Below are 24,731 nucleotides of genomic sequence, written 5' to 3' on the forward strand. Positions count from 1 at the left end.
CTGTCCTTCTGTACGCCAGTGGAAGCTGTAAAATGGATAAAAAAATAACATCTCAGTTAATAAAACTTTATAAATAGATGTCTCCAACGCATCATGAATATCTGGTGGCCAGAAAAAGTATGTAATGAGGAGCTCTGGCAAATAACAAACCAGATACCTATAGAAGACCAGACACGAGAGAGAAAGTGGGGGTGATTGGACCACACATTGACAAAACCAAATGGAGCCATTGAGGGAAAAACATTGGCTTGAAATCCCGAGGGAACAAGGAAGAGAGGAAGACTTATGGGCACATGGAAGAGGATTGTGGAAGAAAGAGATGCCAAGTAAATTTTAAGTATGATGGGTGCGGCATACAAAAAGGGCAGGGAACGCCTGTCTGTGTTCAGCGGCACTGACAGATAATTTGTATTTTGCTAAATAAACACAAAGTGAATGGAAATTTTAAGAGTAAATTGCAAAACTCCGCGGCGTATAATTTCTCTTGAGCCTCCAAAGCTCTTTAAGAAGTAACTACTAGATTTTTGTGCACGAACTTAAATGGATAACGCGAAAATTATGGCCTTAGGGATACATCCTAAGGAGGAAAACTTGCACTGTATTTCCCACTGACTAACGTTATGTGACAGGAGTAGATTGTTGGATATTAATTTTAGCCGATGACTAGTACCTTCCTAGACACAATTTAATGTAAGTGATGGGACCGAACAGAGACAATGATTAAATTAAATGTTTTCATTTATTCATAATCACATTTACGGGAACAACAAATAAAATGAACAATCAAAAACCAGTGGTAACTATATCTGTCGAAACTTGCATAAAGATTAAATAGAAAGTGTCACTCCTCTGTTGGTTAAATTATTTCTTCCCCTCTTAAGAATTTACTGTCCCAGAAAGTCCAACGATAACTGTCAACTATTTAATCCTGTAATTCTCGATCAGAACAATGTCCGGAAGTTGGTGACTAATACCCAGAAGTCCACACATTCATTACCACTGCAAAATTTCTCCGCCTCATGATGACTGGGTGTTGTGTGATGTCCTTAGGTTAGTTAGGTTTAAGTAGTTCTAAGTTCTAGGGGACTGATGACCATAGATGTTAAGTCCCATAGTGCTCAGAGCCATTTGAACCATTTGAACCACTGCAAAAGGAGATGACACAGGTGATCGTCCTGGATTCCACAAGTGTGAAATCAACTTGAACTACTCAGCAGGTGCGATTTATGCTCATCGGACCTTGTGCACCGATCTGTGTGTTGCTTATGAGCTGGCTCTTCACAAAGACAGAGTCGTTAGCAACCTTTCGGGTCTCCAAGAGGTAGTAATCTCTACCGCACTGCTACGCGAAATAGATCAGAACACCATTGCATCCTAACCCAAATTCGATGCCGACACTTTTAATTTCATACCCGGATCTGCTTACCTTGCAGTTCTGACTTATGCCCCACGTATTCTTTGGCGCCAAAAGGCGCCAGTGGCCAGTCAAAATACGAATCACTGCAGTCCAATAACGAGGGTTCCCTTCAACAGAGAATTCTGCCAGAATTGTGGGTTTTTTCCAGCCTCCACTGACAACAAACACAAAGCTCTCCTCTGGTACCAAAAAGCATTCACTTCAGCGCTGCGATCTGGCGCCACATGTCTTTACGCCAACCGTATATCCCCCACCAATGTCCGTAAGGTCGCAAGTGGGTTCGAAAAATTCAGGGAGGACCGCTACAAGGTTAAAGTTTATTTCCTGCGGCCCTCCCTTTCTACAGATGATACTTCTATGACTAGTATTAGTGATGTTCTTAAATGACAAACAAGTAATAATGGTCGACGGCTACATTTCTGATGGGAGAATATCTACGGGTACTCTGATAAAAGATTACAACTTACACCAGTAAAGAGAGAAAGAAGAGGAAGGACTCAGTTTATTTCGCCCAATTCCATATTTGAATGGTCCTGAGACTGTTGAAGAAGATTTATCATCTTCTCGTGGTGGTCCGTGGAAAAAAAAAGCAATTGGTGAAGAATATGACACCTTAATGAAGAACAGAAGTTGGCCTTTAACAGATCTTCCACAAGGGAACAGATTATTACCTTGTAAGTAGAAATTTAAGAATACAAATGAGAAGAGAGAAACAATTTGGTATAACCCAACATTAGTGGTTAAGGGAAGCGTTCAGACGAAAGATGCTAATTTTGATTAAGTCTACTCACCAGTTACAAGGTACACTTCAGCTCAGTACCAGTCTGCTTCACCCGAAGAATACAGCCTAGACATGGAGCAGATGAATGCAGTAAGTGCATTTCTAGAGGACACTGACATCGAAATTTATGTGTCATATCCAGCGATGTACTCACAAAGCACACAGAAGCGTTTGCTACGTAAGTGTCTGTCTGGTTTGAAGCAGGACAGTGGAATATAAAGCTGAGCAATATGCTGCTTGAAATAGGACTCAAAAGGTCAAGAATGGAAGTCTGTGAGTACTACTTTGTTGACAAATTGATAATATCATTCCTTACAGTGTGTGTACGTGATAAATTAATTTTTGCTGGTTATCACTGAAACAAACTGGAAATCAAAGAAAAATCGAAAGAAAAAATTTTCGTGAACGATATTGGTGAATTAAACCAAGGAATTGGCACAAACTATAAAATGACTAGAAATCGTTAAACATGCGTGATTAAGTAGACCAAAAGAGATACATAAGTGAAGTATCTTTTTGGAATTTCAAACTGCACACCTGTTCGAACTTCCTCTGAAGTGAGAGCAAAATCTGATAAAAAATTATACTGAAACAAGAGACAACATGCACTAAAAACAAGAGATTAGATATTTCATGCACTGTAAACAATTTAAGTCAATGCTGCAATGATACACAGAACCAACAATGGCTCGCCGTGAAACGAATGTCCAGGTATCTTCAGGGAGCCAACTATCTACAACTACGTTTCACTCCAGAGGACTCGACAGCAAGCCCGGATCTACGGGGAGGGAATGGACGGAAACCGGGTAGCAATTTCAGGGTGCCCCAAATTCGTATTCTTGAAGAAAAAAAAACCTGGTTTCACAAAGCGCCTAGCATCCAGCACACATTGGTCTATTGATTATTCATATGTTTTTGAAACGCATCACTGTTGGTTTTTGAACACATTCTAACTTTATTTCTGAACGAATCTTAAGTTGATTTTTGATGCTTCCTTAGTGTACGTGAAGTCTCTGCTAGGGGAATCCTGTCGCATCTAGAGATAAAAAACTTTGCCGCAGGCAAAAAAGGACGGAGCTGTACTAGTGAGTCGAATAATTCCGAACAGGTAAATGCCAGTCTCTCGTGGTTTATGAGGGTGATTGGGAGCGCGAATGATCAGAGTTGTTACAATTATTAGCAAAATGCATAGAATCAGACTACCACAGTGGAAATAAACGGCTAACTGGAGTAACAGGTAAGAAAGATTACGTATTAATCTTACGGCGTATTCAAGAAATTGAAATTTGACGGAAAAAATTTTCCAGATCGCTACATTACTAAGGGACAGTTGTACAGTCCCCGGTTAGCAGCCACTTACGTTCTACTCATATTCTTGAAATATTGCGGAAAACGCGTTGTACGAACACGTATTAACGCCGAAACGGAGAATAAACGCGGGTTTAGCTAAATTGGTGTTATGGGAGGGATGGCCAAGTTAACTGGAGAAAAAGTTTTGACAATGTCAGAAACAGCTACAGAGTTAGTGATGACAAGGTTGTTCGTAAGTAGAAGGAAGGAGAAGAAATGGGGACATCATACAAATTATAACGAAGAATATGCCGATTTCAAATTTATATAAAATTTCGTATTGCTACTTCTCGATCTCATGCCTGAGAAACTGGAGCGTTTGAATGAGATGTGAAACTATTTCCTAACATCGAACTTTTTATTTGCAGTAGGTCTAATAGACATTTGATATTGGTACTTCGTGAATTATAGTCTGTTGTGATATTTATGCAAACGAGATACATAAAAATGATCAAAGCAGTCTCGCTTATTTCGCGTGTCGTACAATTGCTGCAATATTACGTTTTATCTAGCAGAGAAAATAGGCGTAATCAAATCGAGAAACCACACAAGTCTTTGGTATTATTTGCATAACAGTTTTTTCAGTATTAGACAACGGCCGTTTGGTTTACCATGTGGCAAAACGTTTGACGAACTTTAATGAGGTAATAGATTCTTTCGCAGAAAGGAAAGCACGCCTTGTAAAGCTGTAGCAAAATTATATGAAAAAAAATGTTGGGACCGAAGGATTGAAGAATCGTGTACTATCTAGCTTGTCTCTTGTCTTTACTGGTTTTATGTTTCTTATATTTAATTTTATGTCACGCAAATTAGAAAGTTGTTAGCTAATAGGTAATAAAGAGTGATAATTTTCTGAAGAGTTCTTATTCTCCCGGTTGCAAATAGTCCCAGCCAGTATTAGCTGTGAGTTTTTCTATGGGAGTGGGCTGTCAAACCAGCCGACTCGAAGCAGGAGAGGCGCTACAGGACATTTTAATTTCCTCTGCCTGAATATAGGTTTGATGGCTTCCATTGCAAAATATACATCTTTGTGTTCCACACAGCGAAATAAAGTGGCGTGCGATAGAACAACGCTGTGTGAAGAGGCGTGGCACTGAACTGTGGCACACTTAAGACCAAATAAAATGTCTTCCAGCTCCTCTAACATGTATGTTTTATATACCAAAGTTCTCTCAGAAAGATGTGTACTACAAAATGAACATTTTTTAAAAAATCAGTTTTTTAAACATTTCTAACTTCTTGTCTCGACCACTCGATGACGGAGAAGCAGGGGGGTGGGGGGGGGGGGATGAGGGCGCTACTATCTCGCGTAATATGTTGGCAGATAGCTTGACTAAAGGAACAATATGCGAAAATCATTTGTATTGTGCCAATAAAACGGGTTTGTCTTTTTCGTGGAGTGATCATACGTGCAGCACCAAATTGAATTCCCGTCCGCTTGCTTTACAATAGACAAGAGTGTCGTGATTAACCAATAGGAATAATAACTGGCGCATTGCTTGCATTTTAAGCGTACAGTCATAACCACAAAAACCAGTTCAGTTTCATGGAGTGATCATATGTACACCATCAAACTTGATTCCCATCTGCTTACTTTATAACAGACAAGGGCATTGTGATCAGCTAACAGAAATGGCGACTGGCGCATTGTTTGCATTATAATCATACAGTCATAGCTTCACTCAATATGGACTAGAATAATTTTAAAAAATTACGTGTTACAAGTTGATGACTACTGAGTCATCGGCACATGTTTTATAGTAACAAACACTTGCAGTATGAATATTCAAATTCTTTAGAAAAATCGTAGTTCTGTGTTATTTATATAAATGTCAGCCAATGTCCGCAACAGACAGCTACCCATAGCCAGACGACGCTCTCGTGCACAAATTTCTCCTTAGAAAATAAAACATTTATTGGCCACAGTCAACTATAACAGTTTCCTGTATTTCATTAGGGCTCCCCATATTAACTCTAAGATCTCAGTTTTTTTGTGTATTTGTATGCACATTATCTGTATCAAACGATATAAGATTAGTATGCAACTGTCCAGTATACACAGAGCTTTAATTTCTTGTGCTACAGCTTGTCAGTTACGAACCTTACATCGTTTTGTATACTTGTAGTACTCTTTAAACAGTCCATCTAGGTTTTTACCTAAATTATATGCAGGGCTGTTTAGGAATTAACAGTGGTCTAATTCGGAACACACTCTACATATTTTTGGAGTGCTCGGATTCATACTAATACCATCTTTAGGCTCCTTATCAAGAGAATGAAATTACAGTACTTGAGCTTTTTCTTAAAATATCAATGAAATTAACAGTGAGGACTTTACTTAGTTTGTTAATTTTGCTTTACCAATAAAACTGTACTATTTCAGCTTTTTAAACAATTTCTTCATAATTAAAAAATCTTGTTTCGTCATCTGACTGTGAACTGATTGTCTAACTTGTTCTCAGTGTCTCCTTGATGCTTTCAATGATTCTGTAATCCTCATTACTTTTTGGTAATTTCTTTTGCATCTACCTACACGCTATTCTAGTAACTTTACTTGTAATTACATTTTGTTCTTCTACTTACAGCAACCCAACTTTCCAAGGAGAAAAACATACACAACAGCATGATCATTGGTTCACATATTTCTAAATAATCTGTGAGTAATTTTTTTTATTTTGAACGTTCAGGCTGTAAATTGTTACTATAAAAGATACAGTGATGGCTGAGTAGCCTTGTTGAAGGCTCTCTGACTGAAATACAATCAACGTATTATGATCTGAATAGCATGAATCAAAAAATTCAATTTACCAAAACCACTAATTTCCTTGACTTAAAAATTGTTAATACCAGCAACAGACGCTAGATAGGAATTTTCCAGAAACTATCAACTACTGATTGTTTAATTAATAACTGATCTAGTCATGAAAGTAAACATTAAAATGCTTTCGTCAACTATGCGGTACACTGGTATACCAGTCTTCCACTGAATAGTGATGAGACTGAGACAGAACAAAATTTTTGCAGTCAACAATGGGTATATGCCAGATGTAGTCACAATATTATAAGAAAAGAAAATTAGTGATAATAAGGCCTTGATATTGTGAAAATTACCCAATTAGAGGCGACAAACAAGTGAAAAAGTACGCATTTGTTAGACTTCCATACTTAGGCACTGCATCAAACAAAACTTCTAAAACATTTGATAGAAAAAATGTCTCAGTAGGTTTCCACACCAATAAAAACTTAGGCAACATCCTTAGACACTGTGTAAATAAAACCATCCCGATGAGAAGATCCAGTCTCTACAAGATTATATATCACACATGTGACATATAGTACATTGAAAAGATTGGGTGCTCTTCTGACAATAGGTTTAAAGAACATGTTTTGATACGGAGAGATGTATTTCAGCATTCACAAAGTTATTACAGAAGAATAACCACCAAGTGAAATAGAGTGAAGTGGCCTCTTGCTTGTGCATACACTACATGAAAACAAGAAAATGAATATGGTATAGGAAATGGAAATACAAGACTCTGTGATTAACTCTCTGCATGATCTACTAAATAATCAACTATTACAGCATCCTTAGACATCATTAGAGAAGTGTTAATTTATCATTGTCTTTAATACAATCATATATCTTTTTGGACACTTTAAAGATTTTTCACCAACCAAAAGATTTAGGTTGGTCATGTGTATATAAATATTTTTATGCTGCAGTTTTCTATACTATGTCGCTATATTAGGACCATCGTAATTTGAATTTTATAGATGCACACAATATATGTTGACAATGTATGGTGACAGCCAATTTTCCTTTATTTTAGCTACTGGGCTACAAACATTAACTGTGTTGTAATGCCAGGTTCATATTATCTGTGTAACGATACCATCGAACCCTGACTGTATGCCTGAATTATGAAAAACAATAAAGGTTAATTCAATACTAGTATACTATCCCAATAATGCAATCACATGTCTCAGGGGACTTTTCTATTTCTACTAACTTTTGATATTTAGAAACTGACAAATAATTTTAGTACATTTTCTTAGTTATTATTTGTAAATGATATCTCAAGACAGTATACAGAACCTATTATATGTGCTTCAGATGGATGCATGGTAAGATTAGTACAACAACATTAATGTAAAATTAGAGACTGTTTATGTAATACTTCTGTATATAGTTATGTAGATAATGTAGACTGTTAATGTACCATCTTCAGAACGTTCCTCCCTTTCCCTCTTTCCCCTTCCCTCCTTCACTCCACTTTCATCACCCTCCATCTCCTTTATAAAACTTTTTCCACTAAGTTTTGAGATTTTTTTATATTATTGCCTCCAAAATGAGTGTTTCGGTCTTTTAGCTTAAAAATGTATATAACGCTCATATATGCTTCAGATCTCCATATGACGGTGTTATTGAGACCACAATAATGTGAAGCTGAATGGTATTACTACAGTATATGCTTATGTAAATGGGAGGGGGTACCAAAATAAACCGGATTTATTTTTTTATGTATTTTCTGTTTACAAAACAAATCTCTTTCGGATGACTCTCCATTAAAGCTAATACATTTGTCTTACCAGTGCTTCCCCTAATTGAAACATTTTCTGTAGTCATCTTTAGAAATGGCTGGTAGCTTCTCCCTCGTTTTTCCTTGACATCTTCAATGTTGTCAAATCAGTGTCCTTTCATGCCCCCTTTTCATGAGTGGAAATAAGAAAAGTCGCACAGAGTCAGGGGAGTAATGTGTGGGGCAGCGAAACCACGCCATTTTTAGCCAAAAATTATCTAACAGAGATGGCTGTGTGTGCAGGTGCATTGTCATGGTGGAAGAATCAGTCTCCTGCCTGCCACAAATCGGGCCTTTTTTGACAAACACTGTTGTGCAATCTTCATAAAACTTCCAAATAAAAGATTTGATTGACAAGCTCTCAAATTTTTTCTATGTTTCCATGATTTGGATAGTCGTTAAGAACGAGGTATGTCATCAACCGACAAACCGCCATTTTTTAATCGAGTGAACCAGCTGTACACTTGAGTTTTTGCCATAGTGTCATTCTGGTACGCTGTTTTCAACACTAAAATAGTTTCAGCAGCATTTTTACTTAGCAGAAAACAAAATTTCACAGCTGCACATTGTTCACTTAAACTTGCCATCATGTAAAACGAAACAAGACCGAAACAGCGCTAGCAAAAACAGTCACTACACATGAACACAACAGGTGAGGTCGGCAACACAGGAGGCACTGAATTGGCAATGAGTTGCACTATGCTACACCTAGTGGCAGAAATGCGTAGTACACAAGCTCTGCCCACAGCAGTGTTCCTCTTTTTTGGATGGTGTACCTCCTTATAACGTGAAATATCAGTGTTCCATCCTTCACACTTCACTTGTTCCCCTTCCATTCTCCCTTCCTCCTTCACCAACTCCGACCCTATAACACCGCCAAAGTTCTTCTACTTCAACTTCAGAGCTACAAACACTAACACATTATACTGTCTAAGTATTGACGCCACTGAAACTGTGAATGCATTCGTGAATTTAGATGAGCCATACGGACTAAGTCAGTACTAAAGTAGTGTCTCCATACTATAGGTGTACACTGATCAGCCAAAACGTTATGACCACCAACCTACAACCAATGTAAAACTGCCCAGGCGATAGCAGCGTCACATGTTGACGAATGACTGCTAGTCACACACACACACACACACACACACACTGCATGTAGTATCATTGAGCATGCTTTCCGTGTGTAGAATGGTGCAGGCACACAATCCAACTGAGTTTGACTGAGGGTAGATTGTGATGGTCCACACGCTGGACATGAAGATTTCGGAAAGTCCACGGCCTGTGAGGTGTTAGAGGAATATTGTAGCGAGTGTCTTCAACACTTGGTGAACCCAATGTGGAATCACATCTGGACAGAGTAGGGTTGGGCGGCCATCTTCATTAAAAGGATCGTACGTCGTAGTCTGGTCAGACTGGTAAAACAGGACAGGCTGGGAATTGTGACAGAATTAACATCAGACTTTAATGCTGCGAAGAGTACAAGTGCACTGAACACACATAACAATGAGCCTCCACAGCCGACGACACAAATATGTACCAATGTTAACACTGCAACATCGACATCTATGAATTAAATGGATATGTAACCATCGGCACTGGATGATAGCAGAGCGTTGCATGGTCTGATGAATCCCTTTTCCATTATGAAGATGGCAGGGCACAAATCCACCATCTACTAGGGGAATAGCTCCTTGACACCTGTACTGCAGGACACAGATAAGATGGTGGCGGTCCGATTATGCTCTGGGGAACATTCATATTGGGCACCCGTGGGTCCACTGGATGGCACCATGAAGGCCAAGGATTATTGTGCACTGGTTGCAGACACATACACCTCTTCATAACGATCATGTTTCCTGATTGCAGTAGCATTTTCAACAAGATAATCCGCGGTGTCATAAGGCCAGGAGTGTAGCTGAGTGGTCTGAAGAATGCAGTGGCGATGTGATGGTCTGCTAATTCGAGGGTCTGAACCTGATTGAACAAATTTGTGACATGATTCAATGTGGCATCAGAGCTCATCCCCACCCTCTCTGGAATTTATGCGAAGTAGGTGATTTGCATGTGCAGCTACAGTACCCCCTCTCTTCACTAATCTACTAAAGCCTCATTGCTTCTATGTCACGACACGTTGCCGCTGTTATTCTTGCCAAAGTGGACATACCAGCTATTTGGTAGGCGGTCTTAATCCAATAACTAACCTAATTTTTAATCTTTAATAACTTCTCAACAGGTTTTGCTAAATATTCTTCTTTTATTAACAGCTTTCTGTTATGACAATTTATTGTCTGTTTGATACAAATTCTGAAATTATTTTGAACTAACTTCCTTAAGACCTAGAGACTTGAACAATTCAAAATATCTTAGAACTGCAAGACAGTGCAATATTAACTGGCCAAGGGTACTTCACTTTTATATCCGTCAGACTACACTCATCAAATTTTGCAACTGACTTCAAATTAACTTCTCTATAAGCTAGAGTCTTCAGACTGTCAATAGTAGTTCAGAACAGGATGACAATGTAATAGTAATTTGCTTTACGTCTGATGTGTGGCAGGGGTTAATTTGTTCTTCTGTCTTTTTTTATGTTTGACAGAAATTTCGCAACTGATTTGAAACTAATGAGCTGGAGACTTGGAACTACCTGCATAGTTCAAAATTTGATAACTATGCATGATTGATTCGTTTTATTCTCTGCTGTTTCCCAGAGGATATTTCGTTTGTCTTTCTTGCTTTTTTTTAGGAAATGCTTAGAATACATAACTGAAGTATAAATATTTTGCCTTATAACTACACTCCTGGAAATTGAAATAAGAACACCGTGAATTCATTGTCCCAGGAAGGGACACATTCCTGGGGTCAGATACATCACATGATCACACTGACAGAACCACAGACACATAGACACAGGCAACAGACCATGCACAATGTCGGCACTAGTACAGTGTATATCCACCTTTCGCAGCAATGCAGGCTGCTATTCTCCCATGGAGACGATCGTAGAGATGCTGGATGTAGTCCTGTGGAACGGCTTGCCATGCCATTTCCACCTGGCGCCTCAGTTGGACCAGCGTTCGTGCTGGACGTGCAGACCGCGTGAGATGACGCTTCATCCAGTCCCAAACATGCTCAATGGGGGACCGATCCAGAGATCTTGCTGGCCAGGGTAGTTGACGTACACCTTCTAGAGCACGTTGGGTGGCACGGGATACATGCGGACGTGCATTGTCCTGTTGGAACAGCAAGTTCCCTTGCCGGTCTAGGAATGGCAGAACGATGGGTTCGATGACGGTTTGGATGTACCGTGCACTATTCAGTGTCCCATCGACGATCGCCAGTGGTGTACGGCCAGTGTAGGAGATCGCTCCCCACACCATGATGCCGGGTGTTGGCCCTGTGTGCCTCGGTCGTATGCAGTCCTGAGTGTGGCGCTCACCTGCACGGCGCCAAACACGCATACGACCATCATTGGCACCAAGGCAGAAGCGACTCTCATCGCTGAAGACGACACGTCTCCATTCGTCCCTCCATTCACGCCTATCGCGACACCACTGGAGGCGGGCTGCACGATGTTGGGGCGTGAGCGGAAGACGGCCTAACGGTGTGCGGGACCGTAGCCCAGCTTCATGGAGACGGTTGCGAATGGTCCTCGCCGATACCCCAGGAGCAACAGTGTCCCTAATTTGGTGGGAAGTGGCGGTGCGGTCCCCTACGGCACTGCGTAGGATCCTACGGTCTTGGCGTGCATCCGTGCGTCGCTGCGGTCCGGTCCCAGGTCGACGGGCACATGCACCTTCCGCCGACCACTGGCGACAACATCGATGTACTGTGGAGACCTCACGCCCCACGTGTTGAGCAATTCGGCGGTACGTCCACCCTGCCTCCCGCATGCCCACTATACGCCCTCGCTCAAAGTCCGTCAACTGCACATACGGTTCACGTCCACGCTGTCGCGGGATGCTACCAGTGTTAAAGACTGCGATGGAGCTCCGTATGCCACGGCAAACTGGCTGACACTGACGGCGGCGGTGCACAAATGCTGCGCAGCTAGCGCCATTCGACGGCCAACACCGCGGTTCCTGGTGTGTCCGCTGTGCCGTGCGTGTACATTGCTTGTACAGCCCTCTCGCAGTGTCCGGAGCAAGTATGGTGGGTCTGACACACCGGTGTCAATGTGTTCTTTTTTCCATTTCCAGGAGTGTAATACCTATCACATACATGCCATGTTTTCCATTATAAGTGGTACAAGTATATTCGTAGCTATTACAAATCTGCAAACATTAATTTTCAGAGCTATGTGTATGCTATTAGGAACCTATATGGGGCTGGGAGAAATTAGTTTACATTATACTTTGTACTTCATTTAAGAAACATGTTATATTATAGTGAAATGATTATTGTTTGTACAATATATATTATTTTAGGAACGCATTTTTTTGAGTTATCAGTCGTCTGATTGGTATGATGCAACTCACCACGAATTCCTCTGTTGTGCCAACATAATCAATTCTAAGTAGCACTCTTAGCCTTCCTCCTCAGTTATTTGCTAGGTGTATTCCTGTCTCTGTCCACCTCTTCAGTTCTTACCCTCTACAGCTCCCTCTAGTACTATAGTAGTTATTCCCTGATGTCTTAACTGATGTCCTACCACCCTGTCATTCCTTCTTGTCGGTATTTTCCATGTATTCTTTTCCTCGCCGATTCTGTGGTGAACCTCCTCCTTCCTTACCTTCCAGTCCCCATAATTTTCAACATTTTATTCTATAGTACCACATTTCAAATGCTTTGAGTCTCTTATGTCTAGTTTTCCCACAGTCCATGACACTACCATACAAAACTGTGTTCCATATGTACATATTCAGAAATTTCTTCCCCAAATTAAGACCTATGTTTGATACTAGTAGACTTATCTTGGCCAGTAGTGCCTTTTCTCAAGTGCTAGTCTGCTTTTGACGTCCTCCTTCCTACATCTATCGTGGGTTATTTTACAGCCTAGGTTGCAGAATACCCTAGCTTCATCTAATGTGTATGCACCAGTCCCAATGTTTACTTCCTCACTGTTCTCATTTCTGTTGATGTGTGTAGAATCTACTATGTGTACTTCTAATCTTCACAATGTAATTAGTATGGCAACATTAATATAAAATTAATTATTTCTTTTATTACTGCAGTATATGATGATGTATGTAGTGTAACATGCCAGTGTACCATTTTCGTTCGTTCCTAGCCTTCCCCATTCCACCCTCTCCCCTCCACCTCCACCCCCATCATAATCCACTTCCCTTTTATCCCCCACCCCATCCAACTTTCCACCTTCCCTCTTCAGTACAATCATGTTTTAAATAATATATTATAAACACTGTCTTCTTTTGGGAATGCGCAAGAAACAACATTGTGTTCTGCACTCAGGGTTTTGCAGGTATGTTGGTTTCTGAGTTTCGTAGTGTTTCCTGTCATTCGCAGGAGTCTTGTGAAGAGTTGCGTGTATGCATTTCCTTTATATATATCACCTGCAGTGAGTAGACTACGATCTTATAGGCTTGCATCTATGTGATTTCTTTCAGGATCACGTTTTGTAACATATCTTTAAAATGGTCATATTTACATCCCGGGAACGGAGTTCTGTATTCTTCTTTTGTAAGCATTTGGTATGTGTATGTATTATAAGTGTATGCTACACACTATGCCAAACCAATAGTCTCGTATTGCTTTCTCGGTACTGCCTTGGAAAGTCCAAAGATTATATGATTATATAACTTCATAACGAGTTGTGAAGTTTTTTTTTGACAAATGTTAATGTTAGTTGATGCCTGGACATGAGGCATGCAGGTCAAGCACTGTGTCAGCTTTCATATATGCAATACGGTATGTTAAGTTTCGTTTGCTATGCACACTATCAGCCAAATTATGTATTTTGATCTGCGTTCATTTCCTGTAATATGATGACTGACTTATAAGTACAGATATGTTATTTCGATGACGACATGTCATCTTATCATGTTGGGCATCTTGTGATATGTAAGTGATGTTCTCAACATTGTGCCATACTTTGTATGATATGTACATTTTATTGTTTTTCAGTTCATTGTGTTCTTCATAATGGCGACAAATCCGACGTAACGATTCTCTGAAATAATTGAATAGTAAAACAGAGAGAAAATTCCATACAAAAGTTTTTACGTGATTGTGGTCCCCAACGAAGGAAAAAGAAAATAAGAGACATGACAGAACAAATTTCAGGTAGCCTATGACAAGCAAATCGTGAAAGCAACATTTTTAGTTGAGTCGAGGAATGTATTAATACTGACGTTTATGATGGAAATAAGTTTTGAATACAATGGAAATGAAATCTGATAATTGCGGGCTGGTTCTTCAATGTGCAACAGTTTCCATTTCCATGAGTGTTTACTTTTCCGACAGCCGTTGAAGTAATGTGACACGTTAATTTGACAATTGGAAATAATGATAGAGAGCAGCAGTTGGCAATAGCAGTAGCAGCGGCATGCAGAGGTTGGCAGACCTGTGAGGGTGAGCAGCAGGACGAGCCCCGTGGCGCACACCCGCCGCATCCCGCCGCGCCGGCTACCTCCTCATCGCCGCCGCGCCACACCTGCAAAACGACAGCGCCGCATCACCACTGAACATGCTACTCAGTAATTCTGACGTCGTTTCTGTTCTGCTGCCTTATAGAATATTATTAAAATGGTACAAGGATCCTTCTGTTACCTTCATTGGACAAAAGTGAATACTTTACTACAGCCACCACGAGACATTAGACTCGTAATCTTCAGTGAGTACTCTCCGTATATAAAGATTGGTTCAATCACGCAGATTTAAGTTTTCTATTGATATGTGGATGAGATTGTGTGATTGTTGAGCAACTCTCATGTTTTTGCAATTCTGCTCGTTGAGCAGTTGTCTATTGAATCATGTCAGTTTCTTCCTGCTGGTGGATTATGTAACTGTACCAGAGACTTTGTCTATAAAATTCTGTAACATACTAAAACTAACTAAACTAAACCCTGTCCAAACAGGCCTTGGAGGGCCCAACGTTACAGACTGGCTTCCATTACTTTCTCAGCTCATAGGTGTCACTGTATGTGGATATGGAGGGGCATGTGGTCAGCACACCGCTCTCCTATCCGTATGTTAGTTTACGAGACTGGAGCCGCTACTTCTGAATCAGGTAGCTCCTAAGTTTGCCTCACAAGGGCTGAGTGCGCCCCGCTTGCCAACAGCGCTCGCCAGACCGGATGGTCACCCATCCAGATGCTATCCCAGCCCGACAGCGCTTAACTTCAGTGATCTGACGGGAACCGGTGTTACCACTACGGCAAAGCCGTTGCCCTGTTACATACTAGATATATAAATCAATTTGCAAAGTAATAGGATCAAAATTAAAATTTTCACCACTAGTAGTAATGTCGTTTCTCTCCTCATTTTCAGTTTTTATACTTCTCTAACACTGCCCTCCATACCATCTTAGCAGCTTTATACAGATAATAATCTAAAAATAGTTCTCAACTGCGTCACGTATTTCAATTTCTATATGCCACGTATGACATGGATGTAATAGTATTCTGAAACTTCCTGGCAGATTAAAACTGTGTGCCGCACCGAGACTCGAGCTCGGGACCTTTGCCTTTCGCGGGCAAGTGCTCTACCATCTGAGCTACTCAAGCACGACTCACGCCCCGTCCTCACAGCTTTACTTCTGCCAGTACCTCATCTCCTACCTTCAAACTTTACAGAAGCTCTTCTGCGAACCTTGCAGCAGTAGCACTCCTGAAAGAAAGGATATTGCGGAGACATGGCTTAGCCACAGCCTTGGGGATGTTTCCAGAATGGGAGGTTCGCAAAAGTGCTTCTGTAAAGTTTGGAATGTAGTTGATGAGGTACTGGCAGAAATAAAGCTGTGAGGACAGGGCGTGAGTCGTGCTTTGGTAGCTCAGTTGTTAGAGCACTTGCCCGCGAAAGGCAAAAGTCCCGAGTTCGAGTCTCGGTCCGGCGCACAGTTTTAATCTGCCAGGAAGTTTCAAATCAGCGCACACTCCGCTGCAGAGTGGAAATCTCATTCTGGTAATAGTATTCTGTTTCCACTGGGACGCTTAGTATCGGTGAGTCCGCTTCCATCTCACCAGTGGGGTGTTTGAGTTTAGTGAGTCTCCTAGCCTCTCACCATTGAGGTGTTTGATTCTGGTGAGCATCCATGGCTTTTGCGCCTGTCATTATCACTTCATAGGCATCTCATGTTATAACAATAGTTGTGGTTTGTATTCCGCCAGTAGTTGCTTAGCGGTCAGCGCGAGAGTTACGGAGACCGGGGAACACACGCCGAAATCAGTCGCCCTGATCGCAGGGTTCGATAACGACCACCTGAATCCGATGGTCTGGAGACTCACTATAATGAACCCCATAGGGAACAGAAAAATGCATTACATACAAGTTTATTATTTGACATAAATGTCAATGACTTGCATATTACAGGTATTTGTACTGTACAATCACATTTGCAACACTCAAGCAAAGTTTGAACATCAGTATAAACCTTTACAGTAAATAGGTCTACATTTACATTGTAAACGAAATGTAGATTTCTATTTCCAAAAACAAGCACACTTGACATTTGTTGATTACATCGCTATCTACTGCGAATGGGAAACTATGGTTAGAATTAACCGTACGTGTTTTATGCTGTAGGATCCGAATATACGATAAAAATGGGGGTTTACCTTTGAAAATACAAAGTAGACCCCGACTAAGCAGGAGTTATGTTGAAGGGGTGGCAAGTTGCAGCACAGACAGATATCCCCTTTGCTAATACTAAGTTTTCACCTAGAACATATTTTTCACACAATGCATCATATTCGAGATTTTTAATTGTCTCAAGATGTATAGCATTCTCTCAAGTAACACATACACTACTAGCCATTAAAATTGCTACACCACGAATATGACGTGCTACAGACGCGAAATTTAACCGACAGGAAGAAGATGCTGTGATATACAAATGATTAGATTCTCAGAGCATTCACACAAGGTTGGCGCCGGTGACAACACTTACAACGTGCTGACATGAGGAAAGTTTCCAACCGATTTCTCATACACAAACAGCAGCTGACCGGCGTTGCCTGGTAAAACGTTGTTGTGATGCCTCATGTAAGGAGGAGAAATGCGTACCATCACTTGTCCGACTTTGATAAAGGTCGGATTGTAGCCTATCGTGATTGCGGTTTATCGTATCGCGACATTTTTGCTCGCGTTGGTCGTGATCCAATGACTGTTAGCAGAATATGGAATCGGTGGGTTCAGGAGGGTAATACGGAACGCCGTGCTGGATCCCAATGGCCTCGTATCACTAGCAGTTGACATGACAGGCGTCTTATCCGCATGGCTGTAACGGATCGTGCAGCCACGTCTCGATCCCTTAGCGAACAGATGGGGACGTTTGCAAGACAACAACCATCTTGAACGAACAGTTCGACGTTTGCAGCAGCTCGGAGACGATGGCTGCGATTACCCTTGACGTTGCATCACAGAGAGGAGCGCCTGCGATGGTGTACTCAACGACGAACCTTCGTGTACGAATGGCAAAACGTCATTTTTTCGGATGAATCGAGCTTCTGTTTACAGCATCATGATGGTCGCATCCGTGTTTGGCGACATCACGGTGAACGCACGTTGGGAGCTTGTATTTGTCATCACAATACTGGCGTATCACCCGGCGTGATGGTATGGGGTGCCACTGGTTACACGTCTCGGTCACCTCTTGTTCGCATTGATGGCATTTTGAACAGTGGACTTTACATTTCAGATGTGTTACGACCCGTGGCTCTACCCTTCATTCGACCCCTGAGAAACCCTACATTTCAGTAGGATAATGCACGACCGCATGTTTCAGGTTCTGTACGGGCCTTTCTGGATACAGAAAATGTTCGACTGCTGCCCTGGCCAGCACGTTCTCCAGATCTCTCACCAACTGAAAACGTCTGGTCAATGGTGGCCGAGCAACTTCCTCGTCACAGTACGTCAGTCACCACTCTTGATGAACTGTGGTACCGTATTGAAACTGCATGGGCACCTGTACCTGTACACGCCGTCCAAGCTCTGTTTGGCTCAAAGCCCAGGCGTATCAAGGCCGTTATTACTGCCAGAAGTGGTTGTTCTGGGTACTGATTTCTCAGTATCTATGCACTCAGATTGCGTGAAAATGAAATCACATGTCAGTTACAGTAAAATATATTTGTCTAATGAATACCCGTTTTTCATCTGCATTTCCTCTTGGTGTAGCAATTTTAATGGCCAGTAGTGTACGTATATATACCACGCTTAAGAAGTTTGTGAAACCACTGCTTGAAACAGTATATTTTCGTCTTTGTCTTAGTTTTGTAAAATTTGTAGTCACAATGTGCACATAGTTGTATACCTATGTACTAAACTGGAACAGTAATAATAGGCCGTTTTCAAAAAACGATGTTAACTGATCAAGCAGCTGAAGACGAAACCTTAGAATTCGAAATGAAGCACGTATTTGTGCCTGAAGGCGTTCTGTTTTCTTTCATTCTATATTCTCCCTCTATTCATTACCTTCACATATCCTTTTCTCCTTATGACACGTTCTGTGTTATGTGAACTATCTGACAGGTCATCTACGACTTTTCCAGAAAGGCAAAGTCATCAGCCAATTTAGGCTATGACATATATTTTCTTCACTCTTCTTCCCCACTTGCTTTCACTTACACCATATATTGTATACGTGTATTTAACCAGTAGTGAACCATGAAGCCACAGCTACATCATTAAGCCCATACAGCCCCCTGAATAGAATACACTGTCTGTTGTCGACAGCAATAACATCTTAAATTATGTAATAATGAGAACATTTACAATAAGGACATGAACTATCAGCGTCACGATTATGATGAAATGTTTTTAATCAACAACAGTTTATTCACACATAAAGTAATACGAAGTTCTGCCTTGTTGTGCCAGACTAACTTTTAGTAAGATAAGTCACTACCATTTATCTTCATCTGGCAATATTCCTTTCTCGACACCTACTGAAACTCTCTACATTCTCCAATCAAGGCGGAACGGAAATGTTTGCCACGTTTGGTATGTGCACAGTCCTCTGTTCTATCAGCTTCATAACCTCTGTGGTCCTTCAGCACAAAATTACATTCGAAGGACAGCCCACACTCGCAATGAGATGTATGATGCTTTTAGACAGCATCTTTTAAACACACATGTGAAATCTACAGAACTTTGCAGGTCTAACAGAAGCATCAGTGAACAGGAAGGAATCAAGAAGCTTGAAATTCAGTAACAGCTACAGCCACGGACAGCGTAACATGACTGCTGACCAACATCACAAAATGGACGCTAACTGGTATCTTAGAAGGCATAGAAATGGAACGGCAAAACAATTAAAAAGAAAAGAACGATTACGACTGATCATCCTGCTGACAACAAGGCCGTTAAAGATGGACCAAATACTGGCAGGGAGAGGAGTTAGAAGGCTAATCGACAGAAACATTCAGAGGAACTATCCTGAAATTTAATTAATCGGTTTTTGGAAAATATAGGAAACAGGCTGGGCCGGATAGGATTTCAACCATTTAAGTTTTGATCAGATGTATTACAGATTTATCCGTAAAAATATCGTGACTGGCGTTCTGTATTAGGAAATAATGATAGTTATTTCACATTGTAAACTGTGTGAATATCAGGTAACTCATGAAGAAATTTGATGAATAATGGACTTCAGTGGTTTCCAGGTGATATCGAACATTTTTACCACTGTTGACACAGTAACCGCAGGTTCGAATCCTGCCTCGGGATGGATGTGTGTGATGTCCTTAGGTTAGTTAGGTTTACGTAGTTCTAAGTCTAGAGGACTGATGACCTCAGATGTTAAGTCGCATGGTGCTTAGAGCCATTTGAACAGTAACCGTGCATTGACAAATATCCACAAAGAAACGAACACACCGGAAGACGATTATTACCCGCGACATAACTAATATCTTCTTATTTTAATTCAAAACATTTCCGTATAATTTTAAATAAGCTTTGCTGAAAAGTTATTTAATTTCTGAGTTATGAAGGTTCCGTTACGATACGTTACATTGCACTAAGAAGTCTGTACGAAAAATTGTGTCTTGCCTGTGAAAGAATGTTGTTTAGAGAAGATCCAAAATATGTCACGAATAAACTATCGTTAGTGTTAATTCATAGTCCTAAATAAGCACTTCACTTTTTGTTCCTGTGTGGCGGAAAGTGAAGTTGGAAATTTGTAAAGTTAATTTTATTGGATAGTTGTCCTTTTTTGAAGACGTAAGGCTTATCTGTTTTAGCTTGCAATGTAGCTCCGTAAAATATATGTACCTTGCTTTCGAACTTGAAGCCTCAGTACATCAACCATAGTACTGTACACAAGAAATAAATGAAGAGATTGATGGAAACGGGTGACTTTAACGGATTATTTGTAGAACGTACCCGGGTCTTCCTGGTGTATCGAAACCGGTTTGCTGAACTCCACTGTTAATTGCTGTGGATTTTTGTATCCGTTAGCTTTTAGGTTTGTACAGTATTGTAAGCTGGACTTACACTATTTTCTATCAGTCATGGGTATGAATCAAGTAGTGTGTTGGGCATGAACTGAAAGTGACAGGTCGTTGTTCTGAGAACATGTATTGGAATTTAGCAAACAAATTCTTGTGTCATGCAGAATGGTACTTCAAAGTGTATTAACAATCAACAACGGAGACCTATGTGCCGAATACTTTTAAGGCAGTCATTCATAACATAACAATCTTAGCTAAATGTCTTTCAGTAGATGCAGTTATACGTCTGTTTTATAAGAGTCGCCAGTGATCGCCTGAGAAGGCTGAAGCAACCTGAAAAATTTATGATTTCTTAGTATTTGTTGCAGCAGGCCAAGACTGTCATCGTCACATCGCCTACATTTTAGTGGATCGTTCACCATTCCTAAATTATGTTCTTAATTTTTAAAGTAAACATAAGCAACACAAGCATTACATGTGAAAGAGATAAGAGCACTTTAAGTTGTGGACAATTAAATCAAAGTTTCTTTTTTTCTCATAGAAACTGATGTTGATGAGTAGAGTATGACTACCGTCCTTTCTTCGGAAACAAGCCAAAATATGTAAACAAGTAGGCTGTTGTAAGTAGAGCAAATAAATAAATAAATTAATTAATTAATTAATTAAATTTATATACAGACTGAAATATTCAAACCAGATTAAACTATAACGCTCCCTTTCAATTCAAAAAGTTTCGAGCCTGAGTTAAAAAACAGCATAAAAAAGTTGAGATAATGATTTTGATGCTTCAAGTGTACTACGAATTCTTCTCCCCCCCCCCCCCCCTTTTCCCTCCTTACTTTATTACAACACAAAGAGTGTTCATACGATCATGTGAAAGTGCCAGAAAAATCCTACTTTGAGACATTGTTCAGATCGAGTGTCACACTGACTTGGATGTCGTTTATATCGTCAAACCGTTGTATCTTCACATAAATGTCTTCATTTTATGGTTCTGTGGTAGGTTCGTATTAGCCACATTAGATTTTTTTCCAGACGAGAACTATTCATCTCTTGCATTTCAATGAAATCTCGACAGGCGTTGAAGCATTATTTTTTTCGTTCGAGAATTAAAGTTAGGCGGACAAACTTTGTGCAAACTTCTCTCATTTTCGAAACATTCTAGAAAATAAATTGAACACTTGATTTACTGATGTCGCTCCGTTACGATTTGTGGAACAACAACGCTGAACCTCTGTATCTGCTCACAACTGGAAGATGGAAAACACGTATGTTGTTTAAAGTTGTTTAAGCTGCCGCCGTGATCACTGAGCTGACGTCGCTTCTACGCCAGTGTTAAAACCAGTCTCTGAATTTTTTGGACGGGCGGTGTAGACTCATATTGTTGTTGTCATCTTCAGTCCTAAGACTGGTTTGATGCAGCTCTCCATGCTACTCTATCCTGTGCAAGCTTCTTCATCTCCCAGTACTTCTCCAACATATAGTAACAATAATAATGACATTAAGTTAGAGGCAAAAATCTGCAAAATCAACATCTGTATTCACAATCGGAAAGTCCTCCACCGCACACCGTCTGGTGGTGAATACTGAGTATAAAGCATACTAGACCTATACCCTCCCCCCCCCCTTCCCACCCTCTCCACCGCCACCGACCACGCCTTCCCAGTTCCATTCGCAGATAGTAAACTTGGAAAGAAGTTGTTGGACCTCGCTTTTAAAGCCAGATACCCCAATTTTAGCATGGTAGTCATATGGTATATGCTGTAGGCTCACCCTTAAATGAATCCCTTATCACTATAACACTGAAGATCAGTTCTTTAACTCTCTCCGTCTATAAAGTTAACCGTGTCGAATTGTGCATCTCTTCTATGAATGTTCTCTTTCTTTATCGTTATTTGAATAGCACTGGAAAACTGAAAAGTGGTTCTGTGAGATATCTACATCACATGTTCCTTAGCGTTATTGCAACAAATTTGAGCACATCACTGGCCTTATCCACAGCTGGACTGATATGGTAGTTCCATCATACATCACTCAGAACAAATAGATACTCGGGACAGCCGTTGCACCTAGACGGTGGGCTTATTATAGTCTCTCAAGTTGTTTGCTGATCTCTTGAGGTGCTAGAAAACAAAAGCCAATTAGATCGTCGCCGTAATTATGTCAATTGATTCAAATGGCTCTGAGCACTATGGGACTTAACTTCTAAGGTCATCAGTCCCCTAGAACGTAGAACTAATTAAACCTAACTAACCTAAGGACATCACACACATCCATGTCCGAGGCAGGATTCGAACCTGCGACCGTAGCGGTCACGCGGTTCCAGACTGTAGCGCCTAGAACCGCTCGGCCACCTCGGCAGGCTAATTATGTCAGTGCGGCAGACATTTGGAAAAATACTTTACAGAAATAGTTATGTGCACAGACAGAAACGATACAAAGGAATGCTGTAACGAAGGTATAAAAGTATTGCCTGACTGTTGCTGGTTTACCGTACACCGAAAACTATGGACACCATATGACAATGTGTAGCTGCAGAATGAAATTTCCGCTTTGAAACGGGTTGTGCGCTGATATGAAACTTCCTGGCAGATTAAAACTGTGTGCCGGACCGGGATGGTAGAGCACTTGCCCGCGAAAGGCAAAGGTCCCGAGTTTGAGTCTCGGTCCGGCACACAGTTTTAATCTGCCAGGAAGTTTCATATCAGAGCACACTCCGCTGCAGAGTGAAAACCTCTTTCTTGAAACATCCTCCAGGCTGTAGCTAAACCGTGTCTTCGTAAATCCTTTCTTCCAGGAGTTCTAGTTCTGCTAGGTTCGCAGGAGAGTTTCTGTGAAGTTTGGAATGTACGAGACGAGATACTGGCAGATTAGAGGCTGTGAGGACGGGTCGTGAGTCGTGCTTGGGTAGCTCAGACGCTATAATAGCTAGCTGTGGTGCAGGGGCAGCGTATACAATTCATAAATGCCGGCACGGCAGCTCAGCGTGTTCGGTCAGAGGGTTAGTTACCCTCTATAATAATAAAAAAAAACTGAGTTAATCGATCAACACCGTACTTAAACGGATGTCTTACGACGTCCGCCCCGAGCAGATGCAACGAAAAAAATCGAACAAAATGAGATTTTAAAAAAATTAGACGGTAGAGCACTTGCCCGCGAAAGGCAAAGGTCCCGAGCTCGAGTCTCGGTGTGGCACACAATTTTAATCTGACAGGAAGTTTCAGGTATTTAAATGTTGATGGTGTGGGATAATTTGCAACTCTACACTACTATTCAAACAAAAATCCGTACCTATTTATTCAGCCCACTATCATTTAGATAATTTCATGAAAGACGACTATGGATAACGTTTCCTTACCTATTTACATTCTCGTGAAAACACGTGAAGTAACTTCCTAGATCACTTGCAAGCGAATATTTCGAGGGCGTGACTGTCATAGCGGAAGATATCGATTATTTATTGCTTTTGTGTCCAGCTTTTATAACTACACATGTTGTGATAGTGCCGGCGTAGTGCCAAATTGTAATACTGTCACCTGACGGGAGTTAATTCCGAGATTGTGTACGGGGGAAAGTAGTTTAGACTTCGGAATATCGCTTATTGGCGAATCACGATTTTAGAAATTGCGTGGATTGTCATGGGGAGACGTGTGTGTATAAATTGGTAGAAAAAAGAAGACCGACATTGATTTTCCGTTTCGTATATAGTGTGAAATGATATAAAAGAACTACGATCAGGAAAAATACTGGGTCGATAGACAAAAACTGACGATACAGCAAAGTATTATTTTAGTCTCTTGTTGGGTTAAAGAATATTCGTTGAAGTCACTGCTTCACAAACGGAATTATCTTACAAACGCTGCTTGGGATTACTATGGTTTCTGTAGGGAAGTGTGTTATGTGATTTTGACAACCTGAACGTATTTCAGTACCTGTAGTTTCACAATTTGCGGCAGGGTGGCTAAAAGCTTCCTTTTAGACTCTCACAGTTTTCCTGAGAGATATAGCTACAGTGCATCCCGGCTACGGCAAAAAAG

At 40.8% G+C, this 24,731-nt stretch overlaps 1 protein-coding gene across 1 annotated transcript in view; it reads right to left on the minus strand.

The window, feature by feature from the left end:
* Positions 1–24,731, minus strand: part of LOC124595932 — a 721,865-nt gene that overhangs the window by 18,999 nt on the left and 678,135 nt on the right. The window contains exon 4 of the mRNA XM_047134851.1: positions 14,652–14,741. Within this exon, the coding sequence (XP_046990807.1) occupies positions 14,652–14,700 (49 nt within the window). The 5' untranslated portion in view covers positions 14,701–14,741. The remainder of the gene's footprint in view (positions 1–14,651; positions 14,742–24,731) is intronic.

The sequence above is a fragment of the Schistocerca americana genome, chromosome 2 (assembly GCF_021461395.2).
Source record: "Schistocerca americana isolate TAMUIC-IGC-003095 chromosome 2, iqSchAmer2.1, whole genome shotgun sequence".
Taxonomy (NCBI): domain Eukaryota; kingdom Metazoa; phylum Arthropoda; class Insecta; order Orthoptera; family Acrididae; genus Schistocerca; species Schistocerca americana.